Here is a 16,873-nt window from a genome sequence, read left to right as displayed (position 1 = left end):
GCCTAGACACTACCACATTCGAGAGGCTCTGGGACGACTGCAGATTGAACAAAATGTGTTTTATGCATACATTGGACTTCAATTTCGGCAGATATCTTTGCTGCCGGTGATGTCAGCCATGTACAGACACATATGGCGTTGGACGGACAATACAACAGCTTTCACTTCCATCGATGACGCCTTAGTCAGAGAACAGTTCCCCGTCTACTGTGCTTTGTACTTCGATAATTTGAGAATGGCTGATATCTGTAACAATAGACCGTCTTTCCCTGTGCATATTGTTTGCGAGTTCGACAGACCTGTTGATCATGTTCCAGTGCCCACCCATTTGAAGAACATATCTTTAGAAGAGTCTGTTAGCGCATATACAAATCTCACCATGGTCCGGTGTCCGCAAGGTCACGTGACCAGGAAATTCTTGTCATGTGACCAGGAAAGCCAGTGTGGAGCTAAGGGTGTGATGACTTCATGCCAAGTTGAGACACGGGAGGTAGCCATGTTTGTCTGTGATGATGGCAGACACTCACTGCCTTACTCCTTGGTCTGTGATCATATCCCCAACTGCTTGGACAAGTCGGACGAAGACTTCTGTCATCACACACCGTGTCCACGCACTCGTTTCCAATGTCAGAGCGGTCAGTGTGTGTCGCCAAATGTTGAGTGCAACGTTAAACTAGACTGCTTTGACGGATCAGAAGAAATGATGTGTCAGTACAAACTCCGAACGAGCTATCATGACGACACCTTCAGCGTAATTGTGGAACTCCACGGCGATGGAAGTTACCAAACAGGTTATCCTCCAGAACGCTGCCCGCCCACCCATTTTCCATGTCTCGATGGAGACTTCCTGCCAGTCTTCCTGCGCTGTAATGGTATCGCTGACTGCAACAGCCGGGAGGACGAGGAGAACTGTGAGAGCTACGCATGTCCGGGTTACTACCGCTGCAGGAACTCATCAGTGTGTTTGCATCCTCACCACATGTGTGACGGCATTTTCCACTGTCCGCACTTTGATGACGAGCTGCTGTGTAAGGAACTGACTTGTCCTGAAGCGTGTGAGTGTCAGGGACTGGCTTTTGTCTGCGCTGCTAACAACTTCTCTGTCAGCGCCTTTCCCGAACTGCGCTATCTGGACGTCAGCGGTACAGCAATGTCACCTGGGAGTTTATCCAACAACTTGAAGCTTGTAAGAGTCTCCCTGTCAGACACAGGGCTGACTGTTCCACCAACACTGGCGCTGCCAAACCTGATACATCTAGATTTGAGCTACAATGAGATAGCTAGCGTCAACTTGCAGGCTTTTGGTTTTCTTACAAATTTGAGAGTGCTAGTTCTGAGAGGCAACCCCCTGTTCACCTTCGTTAGTGAAGCTCTGCTAGAGTCGGACATACAGAGGCTTCAGAACGCTCTTCTATCCTACGGTCTTGTGAAGTCTACTGACAGCTTAGCACTGCGTGAGTTGGACGTCTCACAGACGCAAATAGAAGTTTACAATGGCAGTGAATTTGCCGTTGTTCCGCTGCTGAAACACCTCAACCTTTCACACACTAAGCTTCATACGATAACAGATGAAGGTTTCAAGTCCACTTCAAAACTTGAACTCTTGGATGCCAGAGCTTCACCAGTGAAAATCTTTCCAAGCGATCTGTTGAGGGTTCTGGCTGATTTACATACGGTATACGCAGACAATTTCAAGTTGTGTTGTCCGGCCATGTTGCCGGAGGACTTTGACATTCAAAATTGCTATGCTGCTCAGGACGTGTTGGCTTCATGCGATGCCCTACTGAGATCCAACACGTACCGTGTCTTTCTGTGGATCTTCGCCGCACTGTCCATAGCGGGTAATGCTGGCAGTTTTGTGACCAGGTTGTACCTGACTAAGCGCGCTACCGGTCTAGGCAGTTTCGAAGTGTTTGTTACCAACCTGTGTGTAGCCGACTTCTTGATGGGAGTCTACCTGACCATCATAGGGGCGGCTGACCTCAAGTATCAAGGAGAATACTTGTGGTTCGATGACCAGTGGAAAGAGAGCATAGCGTGTAGTTTCGCTGGTTATCTCTGCCTGCTTTCCAGTGAAGTGTCTGCCTTCATCATCTGCCTCATCACCCTGGACCGTTTCATCGTTCTGCACTACCCCTTCAGCAGATTTCGTTTCAGAAGGCGGTCAGCGTTGCTGGGCTGTAGCTTCGTCTGGAGTGCGGGCATCGTCCTGGCCAGTGTCCCCCTCCTGCCTTCCACGTCGCACTGGCGCTTCTACAGCCAGACTGGAATCTGCATCCCGCTTCCCTTCACCACGGACATGCAGTTTCGGGGTAGGGTGTACTCGATTAGCGTCATGATTGCAGTCAATTTTGCGCTGTTCCTTCTGATCGCTGTGGGTCAGGTGGGCATTTACTGGTCAGTGCGCCACAACTCCATCGCATCTTCGTCCAGAAACACGACGTCCAGGGACGCGGCTCTCGCTCGACGGCTGACCTCTGTGGTGGTGTCGGACTTTCTTTGCTGGTTCCCCATCGGTCTGCTGGGACTGCTCAACTACACGGGGACGCCCATCCCCGGCGAAGTCAACGTGGGCGTGGCCATCTTCGTCTTGCCCTTAAACTCTGCCCTCAACCCCTTTCTCTACACCTTCAATGTACTGATGGAAAAGTATAGGCGGGCGATGCGACAGTACAACAGTAGCAGCACCAAGGAGGCTGTGCTGGACCAGCTCAAAGTCTGCCTTGCCAGTAAAACGATATCCATCACAGACATCATCTCTGCATTCATTAACGAAGGAACATCGCAAATGGAGATTGATGTAGCTGTGAGAAGCCTGCTGTCAAACAAGAACACAGCCCGACACAAGCAACTGAGTCACTGATCCTACAATTTAATAAGCAACTGAGTCACTGATCCTACAATTTAAGTTGTGATATGAATTCAGTAACTGAAGTGATAATGTAAGCTTTCACCAAAACTCCACCAGTCACAGTGACTGTAGCTCTCTCTGCGCAAGTGTACTCTGTATATATATAAGAAAATAATTAAAAAAAATAACCTGCATTATCGTGCCGAAAGATGTGAGACACAAGCAAGTGCATTTGACCAAAGTAAAAACATTTCTGTTCTGCAGGGTGTCTTCAAAATATTTAAGTGCAATACCTCCTGTTGTCCACCCAGTTTGCTGTGTACGGTAGCATCGCCCTTTGGTTTTCAGTGAGAAGCAGACGATTAGATTTCAGTGAGAAGCAGAGAATAAGTTTTCAGTGAGAAGCAGACGGTTGATTTTCAGTGAGAAATAGACGATTAGTTTTCAGTGAGAAGCAGACGATTGGTTATCAGTGAGAAGCAGACGATTAATCTTCTACTTCTCACTGAAAACTAATTGTCTGCTTCTCACTGAAAACTAATCGTCTGCTTCTCACTGAAAATCAACCGTCTGCTTCTCACTGAAATCTAATCGTCTACTTCTCACTGAAAACTAGTTTTCAGTGAGAAGCAGACGACTGGTTTTCAGTGAAAAACAGGCGATTGGTTTTCAGTGAGAAGCAGACGATTGGTTTTCAGTGAGAAGCAGACGATTAGTTTTCAGTGAGAAGCAGACGTTTGGTTTTCAGTGAGAAGTAGACAATTGGCTTACTGACATTCTTAAAACATCATCGACATTGCGCACCGCCGTGTCTCTGACATCAAAACACACACACACACACACACACACACACACACACACACACACACACACACACACACACACACACACACACAGAGTGATGTACAACTTATTCCCGATGTATTCTTTGTTAAGAAACAAAATAAACAGAAGCATATGAAACTATAAGAGAGAGAAATATCTTATAAGCAGCTCCAAAAAGCGATAATTCAACTCTAAATAGCCACACTTATAGCAAAATAATTCACAATGTTCCTGTGGTGACCTTTCTTCTTATCACAGACAGTACCAAAAGTGATGTAAAACAATAAACCCAAACTTAAATGAGCAAAACACTTTCCAAGAAAACAAAAAAGAAATCATAATTCACGTTTGCCTGATATAAACTACATAATAATCATAATAATAATAATAATAATATGTTTAGAGCGAATATATTATATCAAGGCTTGAACCTTGCACAGACCGCTGTATCTTCTACGAAAGATAGTGCCAAAGTGATGTAAAACAACACTAAAACTTCAAATAGCAAAGCAACGTTTTGCAAGAAATATTGCAAAACACCCACTTACACCTTTTCTTGGTTTGAACCTTATCTTGTATGATAGAAAGTGCCACATTGACGTAAAACAAACATTTGAATGGTTCTCCTCAGTCTTGTCTCGAAGGCTTGGGCAATAATTATGTGCATCTTCCAGCAACCCAAAAGGAAGCAAATTATGTAATTGAGCGTTTCTACAAAAAAACATAAACATGGAAGTTACCATGTGAACTGAAAAAGGAAACAAACTTGCATCGGTGTCACGTTTTAAAGTCAAATGAATGACCTAAAACGGTCAATTACTGCTAACTGACTAACCACACCACGACCCACTCTCGCAGTCACACAAAAAAGTTAGAAACAACAAAAGTATAAGTTCTAGACATCTGTTTATATACACTAACTCTCCACCTCCCTCTTCTCGTGAAGCCAAAAGTGTTTTTACGACCAAGTCGTAACAATAACAATGAAGACAACTGACAAAAGCCAGTTAAAGTTTATGAAATGATAAGAACAGGCTGAACCGTGTAAAGTTAAAAAACACTTAACTGCTCTGTAAAAGGTCTTAGCCTGTACAGGCGTTAACACTCCACGTTGTCACAACTCAAAGTTCGTCATAAAGGGTTAGAAAGATGACAAGGTGGGGGGGGGCGTTTACGCATGGGTGCACTCAACTCTCAGTGTAGCCAGGGTCCATTCGATGAAACGCAGTGGAGCATACGGGTGAAAGTTGGAGCAACACCAGTAACAGCCGTAGAACAAAGGACAGCAACAGTGTAGCCCGTCTTCAACAGCAAACAGGTAGCAGCCAGGTAGCAAACGTCCAGCAAACGTACAGCAACACCTCCGCAACAAGCGGCGTAAACCCGCAAAAAGCTGAAAGAAGAGCAATTGGTGCAGTGACCATGCCAACAATCCCCCTTTTACCACCTTTAAACATATCTAACTTCCCCCTTCAGCGAGCACGTGGTACCTGCAAGGATAAACTTTTAATAACAACTCGAGACATTTTCTCCGCCTCTCCATATCTGCAAAAATCATATACAGATTACAATTTAGCGTTATAATGAGCAAGTTATACGCTATCATGGAGAAACAAAACAGAGTTTACATTTCACAGACATTGACCGGTCACCAGCGTAAAGTAACGGCTAATTACCCCAACAGCTCGTAAAATGTAGCTCTCCCAAGCAAACCGCTTGAATATTTGGCTCCCGCTCGTCAGCGAAATTATGTAGGCAAATCCCTCCCGTGTCCTAAGCCTTCTGTGTATTGCACTAACACTAGAAGCCCGTTGGTAGACCTAAACCAGTCTTGCAACGCGTTGGAATCCTCCAAATCTTAGTCACGGAAACAAACCAGACCTCTGTCTGCAAAGCATGTGTAGAAAAGAAAGCCAGAAGGACTGGGAAGAAAGACCATGTGATCTCCCTGACCAATCAGCAGTCGCCTATCCCAGGACAAGTGATCTTCCTGACCAATCACTGGTCGCCTACCAAACACACCTATAGCATGCTTGGAACACGTGTTCTAAACCGTGAGCGAAGAATCACCCGATAACTGCACGGTTTTCACTTTGGCACTTTCCACGTGCATCTCGTGATTTTTAACCAAAACTTTTCCCCGCAATGCGGTATACAGGCGCATTACGTTGCAATTTGAGAAAGGCGCCCAACAAAGAGTTTCTTTCTCAAACGTGTCACTGAAATCGTGACAATCGGTCTCGAATAGCATTAAAATGCTGAAGAGACAATAAACAATAACAACCAACCAGCCAACCTGTTACCGTATCAATTTTGTTGTTTATACTAAAAATGCCGAAGAGACAGGAAACAATAATAACCAACCAACCTGTCAATACTAAAGACATTATAAAGCGAATATTTACTTCTTATGTTATTATTCGTTTTGTGAGTGCGTTAGAGGTTCATGTAGGTTTGTCTTGATTTTGTAAATTTAATTGATTGGCTGTTTGATTTTAAAAAAAATTTGATGCAGGACTCATTTGATCAACTATTTTCTCCTGTTGAAAAGATGCCTTTATGACCAGTGTCATAACCGCCTTGGATCCCATACAATCGGCAGCTGTTTTTGCCCATTACGTCGGCAATCACGTCGGTAAATGGACCCTCCCTGGCTTTGGGTCCCCCGCCGGTTCCAGGGAACTTTCTCTTGGAAATATCCCTGCAAGTCTCCACTTTCAGTTTTCCCCATTTTCTTTTCACCTGGTCTGGTGTCCTTTTAACGCCACAGACAGCGGTCACCAGTACAAAAACCAAACAAACAAAAATACAAAATTGGTGGAAAATCATTAACATGTCAGGATGATCAACTATCACACCACATGTACTTGGTTGTGCCATTAAAATGTTTTCTCACTCTGTTCACTGCAATATTATAATTATGTCTAAAAAAAATAAAAAATTGTGTGTGTGTTAATTACAACAGACATATTTCTGTACTCATTGCCAACAACTACAAATAAGTGTTGCAGTATACAGACAGGTGATGATTTACTTACATTGCCAAAAGATTTTATTAACTGTAAGCGATAAAAAAATTGAGATTGTAAAGGCACTCTCCTCCCTGTTCAAAGGATTTGACTTTTGTATCTGGCCAAGCTTTTACATTGGATACGACCATCTTTTACATTGGATACGACCATCTTTTACATTGGATACGACCATCTTTTACATTGGATACGACCATCTTTTACATTGGATACGACCATCTTTTGCATTGGATACGACCATTCCCTAACTTAGACGAATAATGAAAATTAAATCTGAATATTTGCTGTCTAGAGTGGATTTTTTAATTCATTAGTAAAAAAAAAAATAAAAAAAAAATCACTTGTGTTCAAGTGGAGGGATTGTCGTTTTTTTGAGTCACTTGAGAAAAAGTGACTCTATGTAATCGGTCAGTGTTAGTCTGTCCGGCCGGCCGGCCGGCCGTCCGGCCGGCCGGCCGTAGACACCACCTTAACGTTGGACTTTTCTCGGAAACTATCAAAGCGATCGGGCTCATATTTTGTTTAGTCGTGACCTCCAATGACCTCTACACTTTAACGATGGTTTCGTTGACCTTTGACCTTTTTCAAGGTCACAGGTCAGCGTCAAAGGAAAAATTAGACATTTTATATCTTTGACAAAGTTCATCGGATGTGATTGAAACTTTGTAGGATTATTCTTTACATCAAAGTATTTACATCTGTAGCCTTTTACGAACGTTATCAGAAAAACAAGGGAGATAACTAGCCTTTTCTGTTCGGCAACACACAACTTAACGTTGGGCTTTTCTCGGAAACTATAAAAGTGACCGGGCTCAAATTTTATGTGAACGTGACTCCCAGTGACCTCTACACTTTGACGTCTGCTTTGGTGACCTTTGACCTTTTTCAAGGTCACAGGTATGTCTTGAAGGAAAAAAATTGAAATATCATATCTCTGAAACTATTCATCGGATTTGATTCAAACTTTATAGGATTATTCTTTACATCAAATTATTTACATCTGTATTGTGTTGTGAATAGCAATTTCTTCCTGTCCATCTGATGCCTCATATAATATTCAGAACTGCGAAAGTGACTCGATCGAGCGTTTGCTCTTCTTGTTCCCAAATGCCAGGACAGATCTGAGACCGTGAGAAGAACTTTTCACAGAAAAGTCGGTGCCAGTAAATGTTAATTTGACATTAATAATAATGTGCATACAGTGAGAACGTTCCAAATTAACATTATGAAGTAATAACCCAGTTGAGGTTTGACTAAGTTGCTAGAATAAGACACACGCACACACACAGTGAAACAACACCATGAAAAAGTGAATTGGTCAGAAATTTTAGAATTGTAAAGTAAAATTTCACAGCTAAGAGAGTAACGCAGGCAGTCTTTCCACAGCAGACCCGTTCCACACTCTTCAACATCTTCCTGCACTTTCCGCAGACACACCAGTGTGGTGGTTGGTCTGGGGAAGGATGGAAGCCTGCTGTCGGTCTCTCGGGGCCCGGCTCCAAAACGTCAAACACCAAGCTGGGGTATTTCTCCAGCATGGCAGTAAAGAGGCCTCTCAGCTTTGACTCATCAACAGTGTCAATGATGGCCTAAAAATGCACATGCATGTGAAAGTGCATGATTATAATAAAGCTAGAATGCAACATATCCTCTCTCTCACTATCTCAAAATAACACACACACACACACACACACACACATGTATGTATACGCACACACTGTAAAATACTTTCTTTCACTTACTATTCATATATCAGTTTGTTCAAGATCGCAGATACTCTCTCTAGCTTTGCTTTTCTGTGCAACTTCGTATACTTATAAAATTAAAATTACTGTAAATACTACCTAATTGTAAATAGTTTTAATAAATCATGGAAGTTACCATGTAAACTGAAAAAAGGAAACAAACTTGTATCGGTCTCGAATAGCATAACAATGCTGAAGAGGCAATAAACAATAATAACCAACTAATCATCTTGCAGGAACCAACGGTAGCAGTCTCCTATGGAACGCGAAAAGGGTCAAATGATCGATCAGAATGATCGATCAAAATGATTGATCATTTTTGCGTTTGACCCTTTCCGCCAAAGTGTAACATTTGATCATTATCAACTTCGAAGCATAGCATATCATTCAACAACATTTTTCACGCTTCATTTATTTCCTTTTCAATCATTGATTCAATACACAAACAAACAAGAGTCAACAGCACTTGACAGAATGAACGACAGATGTGATGAAACAAAAGACGACACACAAGATTGACCTGCCGGAATAAACAACGGATATTTACCGAACGAGAAACAGCGTCAAACTGTAGATTGCGACATCTTCGGAATAAGACATTCCATGTTTCGTAAACCTCAGGTGTTAATTAGCTTCTTGACGAAAACCCGGCACCTTTTCATTTCGCAGACGTCTACAGTTACTCGAAACGTACGCAGTGCATTACCACGCAGTGTGGAGCCATCTCGCTTCTTTCGTTACTCGTCATCATGGAGACCCATCAATGACGTGTAACCTTGCTGAACTTTCTGTGGAGTTCGTTCAGAGGCTCGCATCAATCACGCAGGAAAACGGCAGTCACGTTGGTTTTCTAGATTCTTTATTGATTGTTCATGTCTTCCATTCTCTAGTTCCGTTGGTAATGTCAATAATCACGTTATCACGCATGCGCAGTAAGCTTATGACAAAAGGATTGCTGTACGCTCCTGATTGGTGCGTATTCTACATTACAAAAGCGATACATCCATCCCGCAGCAAAACTCGTCTGCTACAGATAAAGTACATACAAGAGTAATTTAACTTGTTTCCCTGAGTATTACAATAACACTGAGTGAGTGAATGTGTGTGTGTGTGTGTGTGTGTGTGTGTGTGTGTGTGTGTGTGTGTGTGTGTGTGTGAAACTATAAAATAGTTAATCCACGATAACAATGTTACATTTAACATACCCAATAATTACAGACAAAATAATCACTCTGTCACAGACGTAAGCTGTTTCGTCATTTTAGATGTCGTGTCATAGCCTCGGTCACACCGCCCTGATATGGCCCTTCGTGGTCGGCTGGGCGTTAAGCAAACAAACAAACAAACAGTCTCGGTCACCCTGTGTTCTCGCGCTGCATTTTTATAAACCAACAACTTTAATGCTGTGTCGCCCAAAAGAAATAACGGTTTTGGGTGTGATGAAAAAAAGAACAGGGCCGGAGTGCAATGTTAATTATGAGCAGTTCTTCCACACCCATTTAAAAAATATGACACTACCAGCATGTTCCCGCATATTGAGCCAGAATTTTTTGTTTGGGCAAATCGACGTCCAATACGACTTGCAATTTACCGTGTGCGCTGTAAAATCTCCCTACCTGAAAAGCAGACGAAAAGCAGACATCTTCATTTACTTCCAAGGGAGAAATCGTTGGTCATAAAGTCTTGCAGGACCCAAACATACTTCTGCACGCTTTCTTTTCTTTTCATATTCAGTTGCTTCGAAAAATGAAGTGTCATTGGTGTTCTCAACGTGTCAAGTCAGTCAAAACGACCGCAGAATACAGAACTATGAAATGACATTGATTGAAATACAAAAGATCTCCGAAAGTATAAATGACGTCATCTGGTCACACCTATCTTGAGAACTAAACGTCGCTCGGAACCAGCGCCCTTCCATTACTTCCACCATGGCGACTGCAGCTGAGAATGCAAAACTTACCAGGCATTTGAAGCGAGCACTTGCTTAAGTGTTGCAATCATTCTACACAATCATTAAACGGCCTACAAACCGGCACGGTTGGCCTAGTGGTAAGGCGTCCGCCCCGTGATCGGGAGGTCGTGGGTTCAAACCCCGGCCGGGTCATACCCAAGACTTTAAAATTGGCAATCTAGTGGCTGCTCCGCCTGGCGTCTGGCATTATGGGGTTAGTGCTAGGACTGGTTGGTCCGGTGTCAGAATAATGTGACTGGGTGAGACATGAAGCCTGTGCTGCGACTTCTGTCTTGTGTGTGGCGCACGTTAAATGTCAAAGCAGCACCGCCCTGATATGGCTCTTCGTGGTCGGCTGGGCGTTAAGCAAACAAACAAATAAAACGGCCTACAAAGGAGTAATTTGAACATACGAAATTTCAATTCAAGTGCCTGTCTAGCCCTTCCAGTCAGTTTATACCACAACTTGTGCGAGCATTGCAAAAAATATAAATTTAAACTGACTTTTTTCTCTCACTATATTCAAGCATTTTGAATTCAACTACAACAACCATGCCCAGAAAGGCTGCTTTACAGTTGAGGTCATTTTCTGAATAGATGTCGCACAATATTTGGTAACTTAATGCACTTCTTTCATTGGGAATAAGAGTGAAATATGTTTGAATTGGCACAGAAAGACAGATGTTGCAACTTACATTGATGAATTTTTTTTTAAATGTATGATAATCCCAGATGGAAATATCGTAAAATATACTGTGTCGACAAATGAATATGACTTTAATACCAAGCAAACGTACTTGGGAATATATCTCAGCTGTTTTTATTACGTACTGATACTTTTTAGGGAATTTCTTTGTAAGTTCTTTTTTAACAGGAACAAATCAGATATATGATACATTTATATTAGATCATTTGGCACGAATTACCTCATGTTTATACCAGATAGAGTGTCTACCAAGTATAATAACTGTCAAACACTCACTTTGAGTAAGATATAAACAACAATAGCAAGAACACTATAAGCATAATTGTATAAGATTCAGATAATAAAAATCAAATTGAAACGACTGTCAGAGTCAAACTCAAAAGTGAAGAATGGATAATAACTTTGGTGAAACTTGATGGTTTCACACAAAAACCTGATCAATGTTGATGTGCCACCCATTCACTATAAGTTCAACATTGCTCCGTTTCAATGACTGTCATTTACTTGTTCTGTTGGCTTACACTGATACTGTGGGTTGTTTCGTGTATGTTGAATGTGATGTTACAGTTGTTCAGATTGCCGGAGAAAATGGATTTTCTGTCTTTATCAAAGTCATCGCTAGTGATGCTTTCGAGATCAGCTGATGAAACTGTGTGCTGCGCTGGTCTGACTTGTTTAAACAGTGTCCCCTGTATCGGCCTTCCTCCATCCAACGTTACGTCGAACCTCTAAACCAAAATCGTTTTACCATCACATCTTAATTTTTTGCAGTTAGACCCTTAACTTTGACTTCTTGGCCTGGAGCCCCCCCCCCCCCCCCCCCCCCCCCGCCCGCCCGCCCTGCACGGTATCGAATCTTATTCTCTAGTCCCTAATAGGCTAAGTTCCTGTGGGTCATGAAGCACCATTTTACGACTACTACTCTGACTTGTTTTGTGTCTTTGCGATTTCAGTTGAGACTTGTGTTGCGGGTGTTTGATAGCTAATCAATTTAGAAATATCCCTATGTTGTTCCTGGGTTATTGAGGAGTACGTGTTCAGATTGTTGTGTCCAGAAATCTGAACAATGTGTGTGGATGGCACATCATTTGACACCAGTTTATCATGATTTTTCTGGCAGAATGGTTTGCATTTTTTTTGGAACCTTGAAGCCCTGATTTCAATACCATGAACCAATAAATTTTTTTCCTATTGGTTGTGCTCTGAACCAAGTGGAATCTGAGGTTGGCTCCTTCAGAGTCATGGTTGCAATATAAAAAAGGAGCATCTGGTCCACTGCAGTGGCTCGGTCTCCAGGATGACTATTCTTTGTAGAGCTCTACTGGACAGCGGTCTGTTGCTGCTGGCGTTGCCCATGCACATGGCGGGACTTGTCTGATGTTGGCTGTGTTGGGGCCAGTTCTGGTTTTTGTTGCCCTTTCGTTGTAACTGGAAAGAGTGCAAACAAGCCATGATTTCACGACGATGCTTGTTTGTTACATTCTCGACAACAACAACGAAAACAGCGTTATTATGAGTTATTTCTAATATACTGACTGTTACAAATGATAACAGGCATGTCGAGAAATAAGATATCAAGCATGAGCCTTTTAGGCGAATGCTGATATCGTTTGTGAGACATGTCTGTTATCACAGTCAGCATATTATTAGAAATAACGGTTTTATTACCCTGTAATTCGACCAAAACAAATTTCGAAGCGACCCTGCGACTTAGACAGAACAGCCGCAATGGGAACTTGAGCGCTCCTACCTGATTATGCCTGTCAGTCAAAGAATTCTCGTGGCCTGGGTCAGCCAATCAGAGTAACACACCTGACGGTGATGAATATTCACAGGTCAAAATGCGTTTGACACACGACAATCTCACAAGATAAACCATGTTGAACATGCGTTTCGGTTGCTTCGCTTTTTCTTGTTGAACAGAGAGCGACAGATTTAGAACCGACTCCAGACGGATGGGAAATGACGTAAAGATACATTTGACGTAAAGCGAGTGACGCGATTTCACTTGATTTTTCCAACTTAGATAATTTAGATTTCAAGTGAGCGGGTCGGCATTGCACACTCAGAGAATGGGCGGTGCCTTCCTGTTCCGTAAAGCACCCACCGACAAAACTCGCTTTTCGGTATTTTTTTTAGATAAACTGAGAAAGTATTATCTGACAGCATTTGAACTGTCATTCTTTAGAATAAGTCACGCTGATATTGTTGATTTAAATTGTTACTTTGTCTTGTTAATTTTTAGCTTGATAAAGAAAAAGGGTCCCTGCCTGAACGAATCCACGCGTAATTGGAACGAAGTTCTTGCCATGTCTTCGTTCTCCCGGAATGGCCAACTCTCAAGTGACAACTGGAAACAGGAAGTGCCATATTAATTTATCCATTTATCACACACACACACACACACACACAATAACATGTCAGAAGGGTTTCTATAAATAAATCCTAACAGTAGGGGCGGAGATCTTTTTTAATTTAACTTCAATCCATATTGATTCAACTCCATGAACCTCAAGATGAGGTAGTCGTTTATATGTAACTGATTCACTTATGTAAACAGTAATGCCTGTTTCATTCTCCTTAACAGGATCATTACGAATAAGAGTATATCCTGGAACAATGATGTCAGAGTCTAACACATTATCTGATAGTCTGGATTCAGAAAAACCAAACATATGAAAACTTTTTCCAGAATTAAAAAGTACATTTGAAACATCAGTCATTTTGTTATATAAATGATTAATATTCAGGTGTCCTATGCGAAGCCCTTCCTTATTCGGCCAAGATGTTTTAGTTGAAGTCATGGTAATGTTTATAATTTCAAAGCTTTTTATTTTTTTAAATTTTTTTTTTTTAATATAATGACGAAAAGCAAGTAATGAAAAGTGATTACTTTTTCACAGACTATGCAAGCCTGTTGAAAAGTTGCTTGCAATTTGAAAAAAAAAATACAGGTGTATAATAACAATAATTATAAATGTTATACTAACAATTCCGAATTCGTAATAATAAAACTGAATAATGTCAGCAACCCAATATTGTCAGACACTCTATTTCCAAATCTATATACCACCACATACACAAGGTGAAGATAAACACCTCTTAGTCAACACATCAATTCAGTCGAACTCATAAGTTCACTGACAATTGATGAAGAATTAAATAAATTGCTACTAAATTCAAAGAGAATTACAATGTCAGGAATCCGTTGATCCTTAAATTCAGAAATAGCAGCAACACCGTCATATAATCATTGATGCACTTACAAATGTAATCTTCGTATCTGCTGAAAGGTGAAGATCCACCATACTGTTTTGGATGTGACGAACCATGGACATTAGAACATGTTCTCACAAAATGTGTAGACGTTCAAGAATTTCGAGACAAACACTACAATGCGGAAACACTGAAGGTTTTATTCCGGGATGTTCCCCCGGACAAGATTTTTAACTTTTTAAAAGAGATCAAGATTTTTTACAAGATTTAAAGTACCAGAAGTGAAAACTAATAATTTTTAGAACCTTCTTTTACAGTGATAGATTTGAATGTAAATAGTCTGAAACGTAGAACTTGCCATATGAAGGGAAAAGAAAATAACTGCATCGGTCTCGAATAGCAGCTAGCATCTGCTGAAGAGACATTAAACCCCAAAAACCAACCAACCAACAAATGTAATCAACCCCTTTTGATTACATTTTTAACCAACCATATGATAATCAGAGGAAGTGTACGTACTTTGTTCTCACACACAAAAAAGATAGCTCAGCCATGAGCATAGTCACAATTCGAAATTCATAATAATCAAACTTAATAATGTCAGCAAATCAATATTATCATACACTCAATGACCAATAATATACACCATCACGGACACAAGAGTGCAAATAAAGATCTCTTATTCTACACATCAGTTCAGTTTCACTCATTTTTTTTTTCAAATGATGCAGAATTAGATAATTGGCCGTTCATTTCACAGATAATTTCAATGACAGCACTTTGTTGATCCATAAATTCAGAAGTAGCAGCAATACTGACACATAATCATAATGATGCACTCACAAATGTAATCAGATCCTTTTGATTACATTGATAACAGACCATATGATAATTAGCAGTAGTGTACGTATTATTTCTCACACAAAAATAGCTCAGCTATCAGCATTGTCACAAGGAGGGAAGTGATTGATAATAATAATATCAATGTTATATCAATTGTTCTATCTCTATCTCTTTAACACACACACACACACACACACACACACTTACACACACACACACACACAAAGACACGCACACACACACACACCATTAACAGATCTAAATTAAGAATTCAGATCTGACAGCGTCAAATTGAATCATAGCACTATTGTTTACTTCAAACTAGAGTTTCAAACGCAATGTTCATTGATGCGTAGGCTGTATGATTGTTAACATACGGACCTTTGAAGGATGAGTATGGCAACCAGCGTGTAGAGTGAAGTTGTGGATTGTAATTCATAGGGGGAGGAAACCAAGGTGGTAAAGACTGCTTATTTGCCCACCAGGTATATTCAGGTGATGTTTCTCTGTGTATTGCCTGACCCACACCTTGGGAGCTACCGATATGGTTTTGATGTCCAGCCACTGCAAATCCTGGTGGCTGGATATGAAGAGGCGGCGATGGGATTGGCAGAGCTGACGGCATGCTTCTGTTGTCGGACATCGGAGATGGAAGCAAGGTTACCCTGCCACCGGTTCGTACTGCTGGGCGATGATTGGGTGAGGGCAAACGAGGCTGACCAGCGTATTTAATGTTACATGCCAGCCTCGCTATTCCTTTGGGACTTGGGTGTATAGAGTCCCAGTATAGGGCCTTCCGTGGTGCTCCATTCTGAGTGGTGAATGTTTCAGTGTGGTCTGTAAAGACAACTTGTTCACTTTCACACACAGTTTGCAGGGCAACATTGGAGGCAGACACAGTTTTCTTCAGTGGGTGGTCTCCACGAGGAGGCACAATGGATGATGCATGAACAACTGCCTTTGGGAATGCACTTTTATTCCGATCGTCGTCTCTACTGGTAGAAACGTCGTTTTTACCGGTAGAAACGAGGATCGTTGTCTCTACTGGTAGAAACGTCGTTTTTACCGGTAGAAACGAGGATCGTCGTTTCTACCGGTAGAAACGACGTTTATATCAGATCTTCGTCTCTACCGTGACATATATATATAATTATATGTATTGACACAATTGAAAATATTCTCACCTCCCCCCGCGGGTTAGGGGGAAGAATTTACCCGATGCTCCCCAGCATGTCGTAAGAGGCGACTAACGGATTCTGTTTCTCCTTTTACCCTTGTTAAGTGTTTCTTGTATATAATATAGTCAATGTTTGTAAAGATTTTAGTCAAGCAGTATGTAAGAAATGTTAAGTCCTTTGTACTGGAAACTTGCATTCTCCCAGTAAGGTCATATATTGTACTACGTTGCAAGCCCCTGGAGCAATTTTTTTATTAGTGCTTTTGTGAACAAGAAACAATTAACAAGTGGTTCTGTCCCATCTCCCCCCTTTCCCCGTCGCTATATGACCTTGAACGGTTGAAAACGACGTTAAACACCAAATAAAGAAAGAAAGATGTTCTCACCCCCATCCCCTTTTACGTGGTTAAATAGCACAACGTAAGATTAGCTTCTTTTAGACAGCAGGTAGAATGCGAGTTTTGAGACAACGACAGTCGTCCAAAGAAAGCTTGCTTTGGAATTTTGTTCTACATAATGGTACATGTGAT

The 16,873-nt window shown here is 41.5% G+C and overlaps 1 protein-coding gene across 1 annotated transcript; it reads left to right on the top strand.

The window, feature by feature from the left end:
* The first annotated feature begins 379 nt into the window (after positions 1-379).
* LOC138961097 (G-protein coupled receptor GRL101-like) lies at positions 380-2,988 on the top strand. The gene has a single exon (XM_070332694.1). The coding sequence runs from the start codon at positions 380-382 to the stop codon at positions 2,861-2,863; it is 2,484 nt and encodes an 827-aa protein (XP_070188795.1). The 3' UTR covers positions 2,864-2,988.
* The last annotated feature ends 13,885 nt before the right edge of the window (positions 2,989-16,873 follow it).

The sequence above is a fragment of the Littorina saxatilis genome, linkage group LG3 (assembly GCF_037325665.1).
Source record: "Littorina saxatilis isolate snail1 linkage group LG3, US_GU_Lsax_2.0, whole genome shotgun sequence".
NCBI lineage: Eukaryota > Metazoa > Mollusca > Gastropoda > Littorinimorpha > Littorinidae > Littorina > Littorina saxatilis.
The sequence above is the reverse complement of the archived record's forward strand: the minus strand, read 5'-3'. Positions and strand labels throughout refer to the sequence as shown.

What these genes read in the sequence shown, in the direction of transcription:
- LOC138961097 (XM_070332694.1), top strand. Translation starts at nt 380, where the DNA reads ATGGTCCGGTGTCCGCAAGGTCACGTGACCAGGAAATTCTTGTCATGT.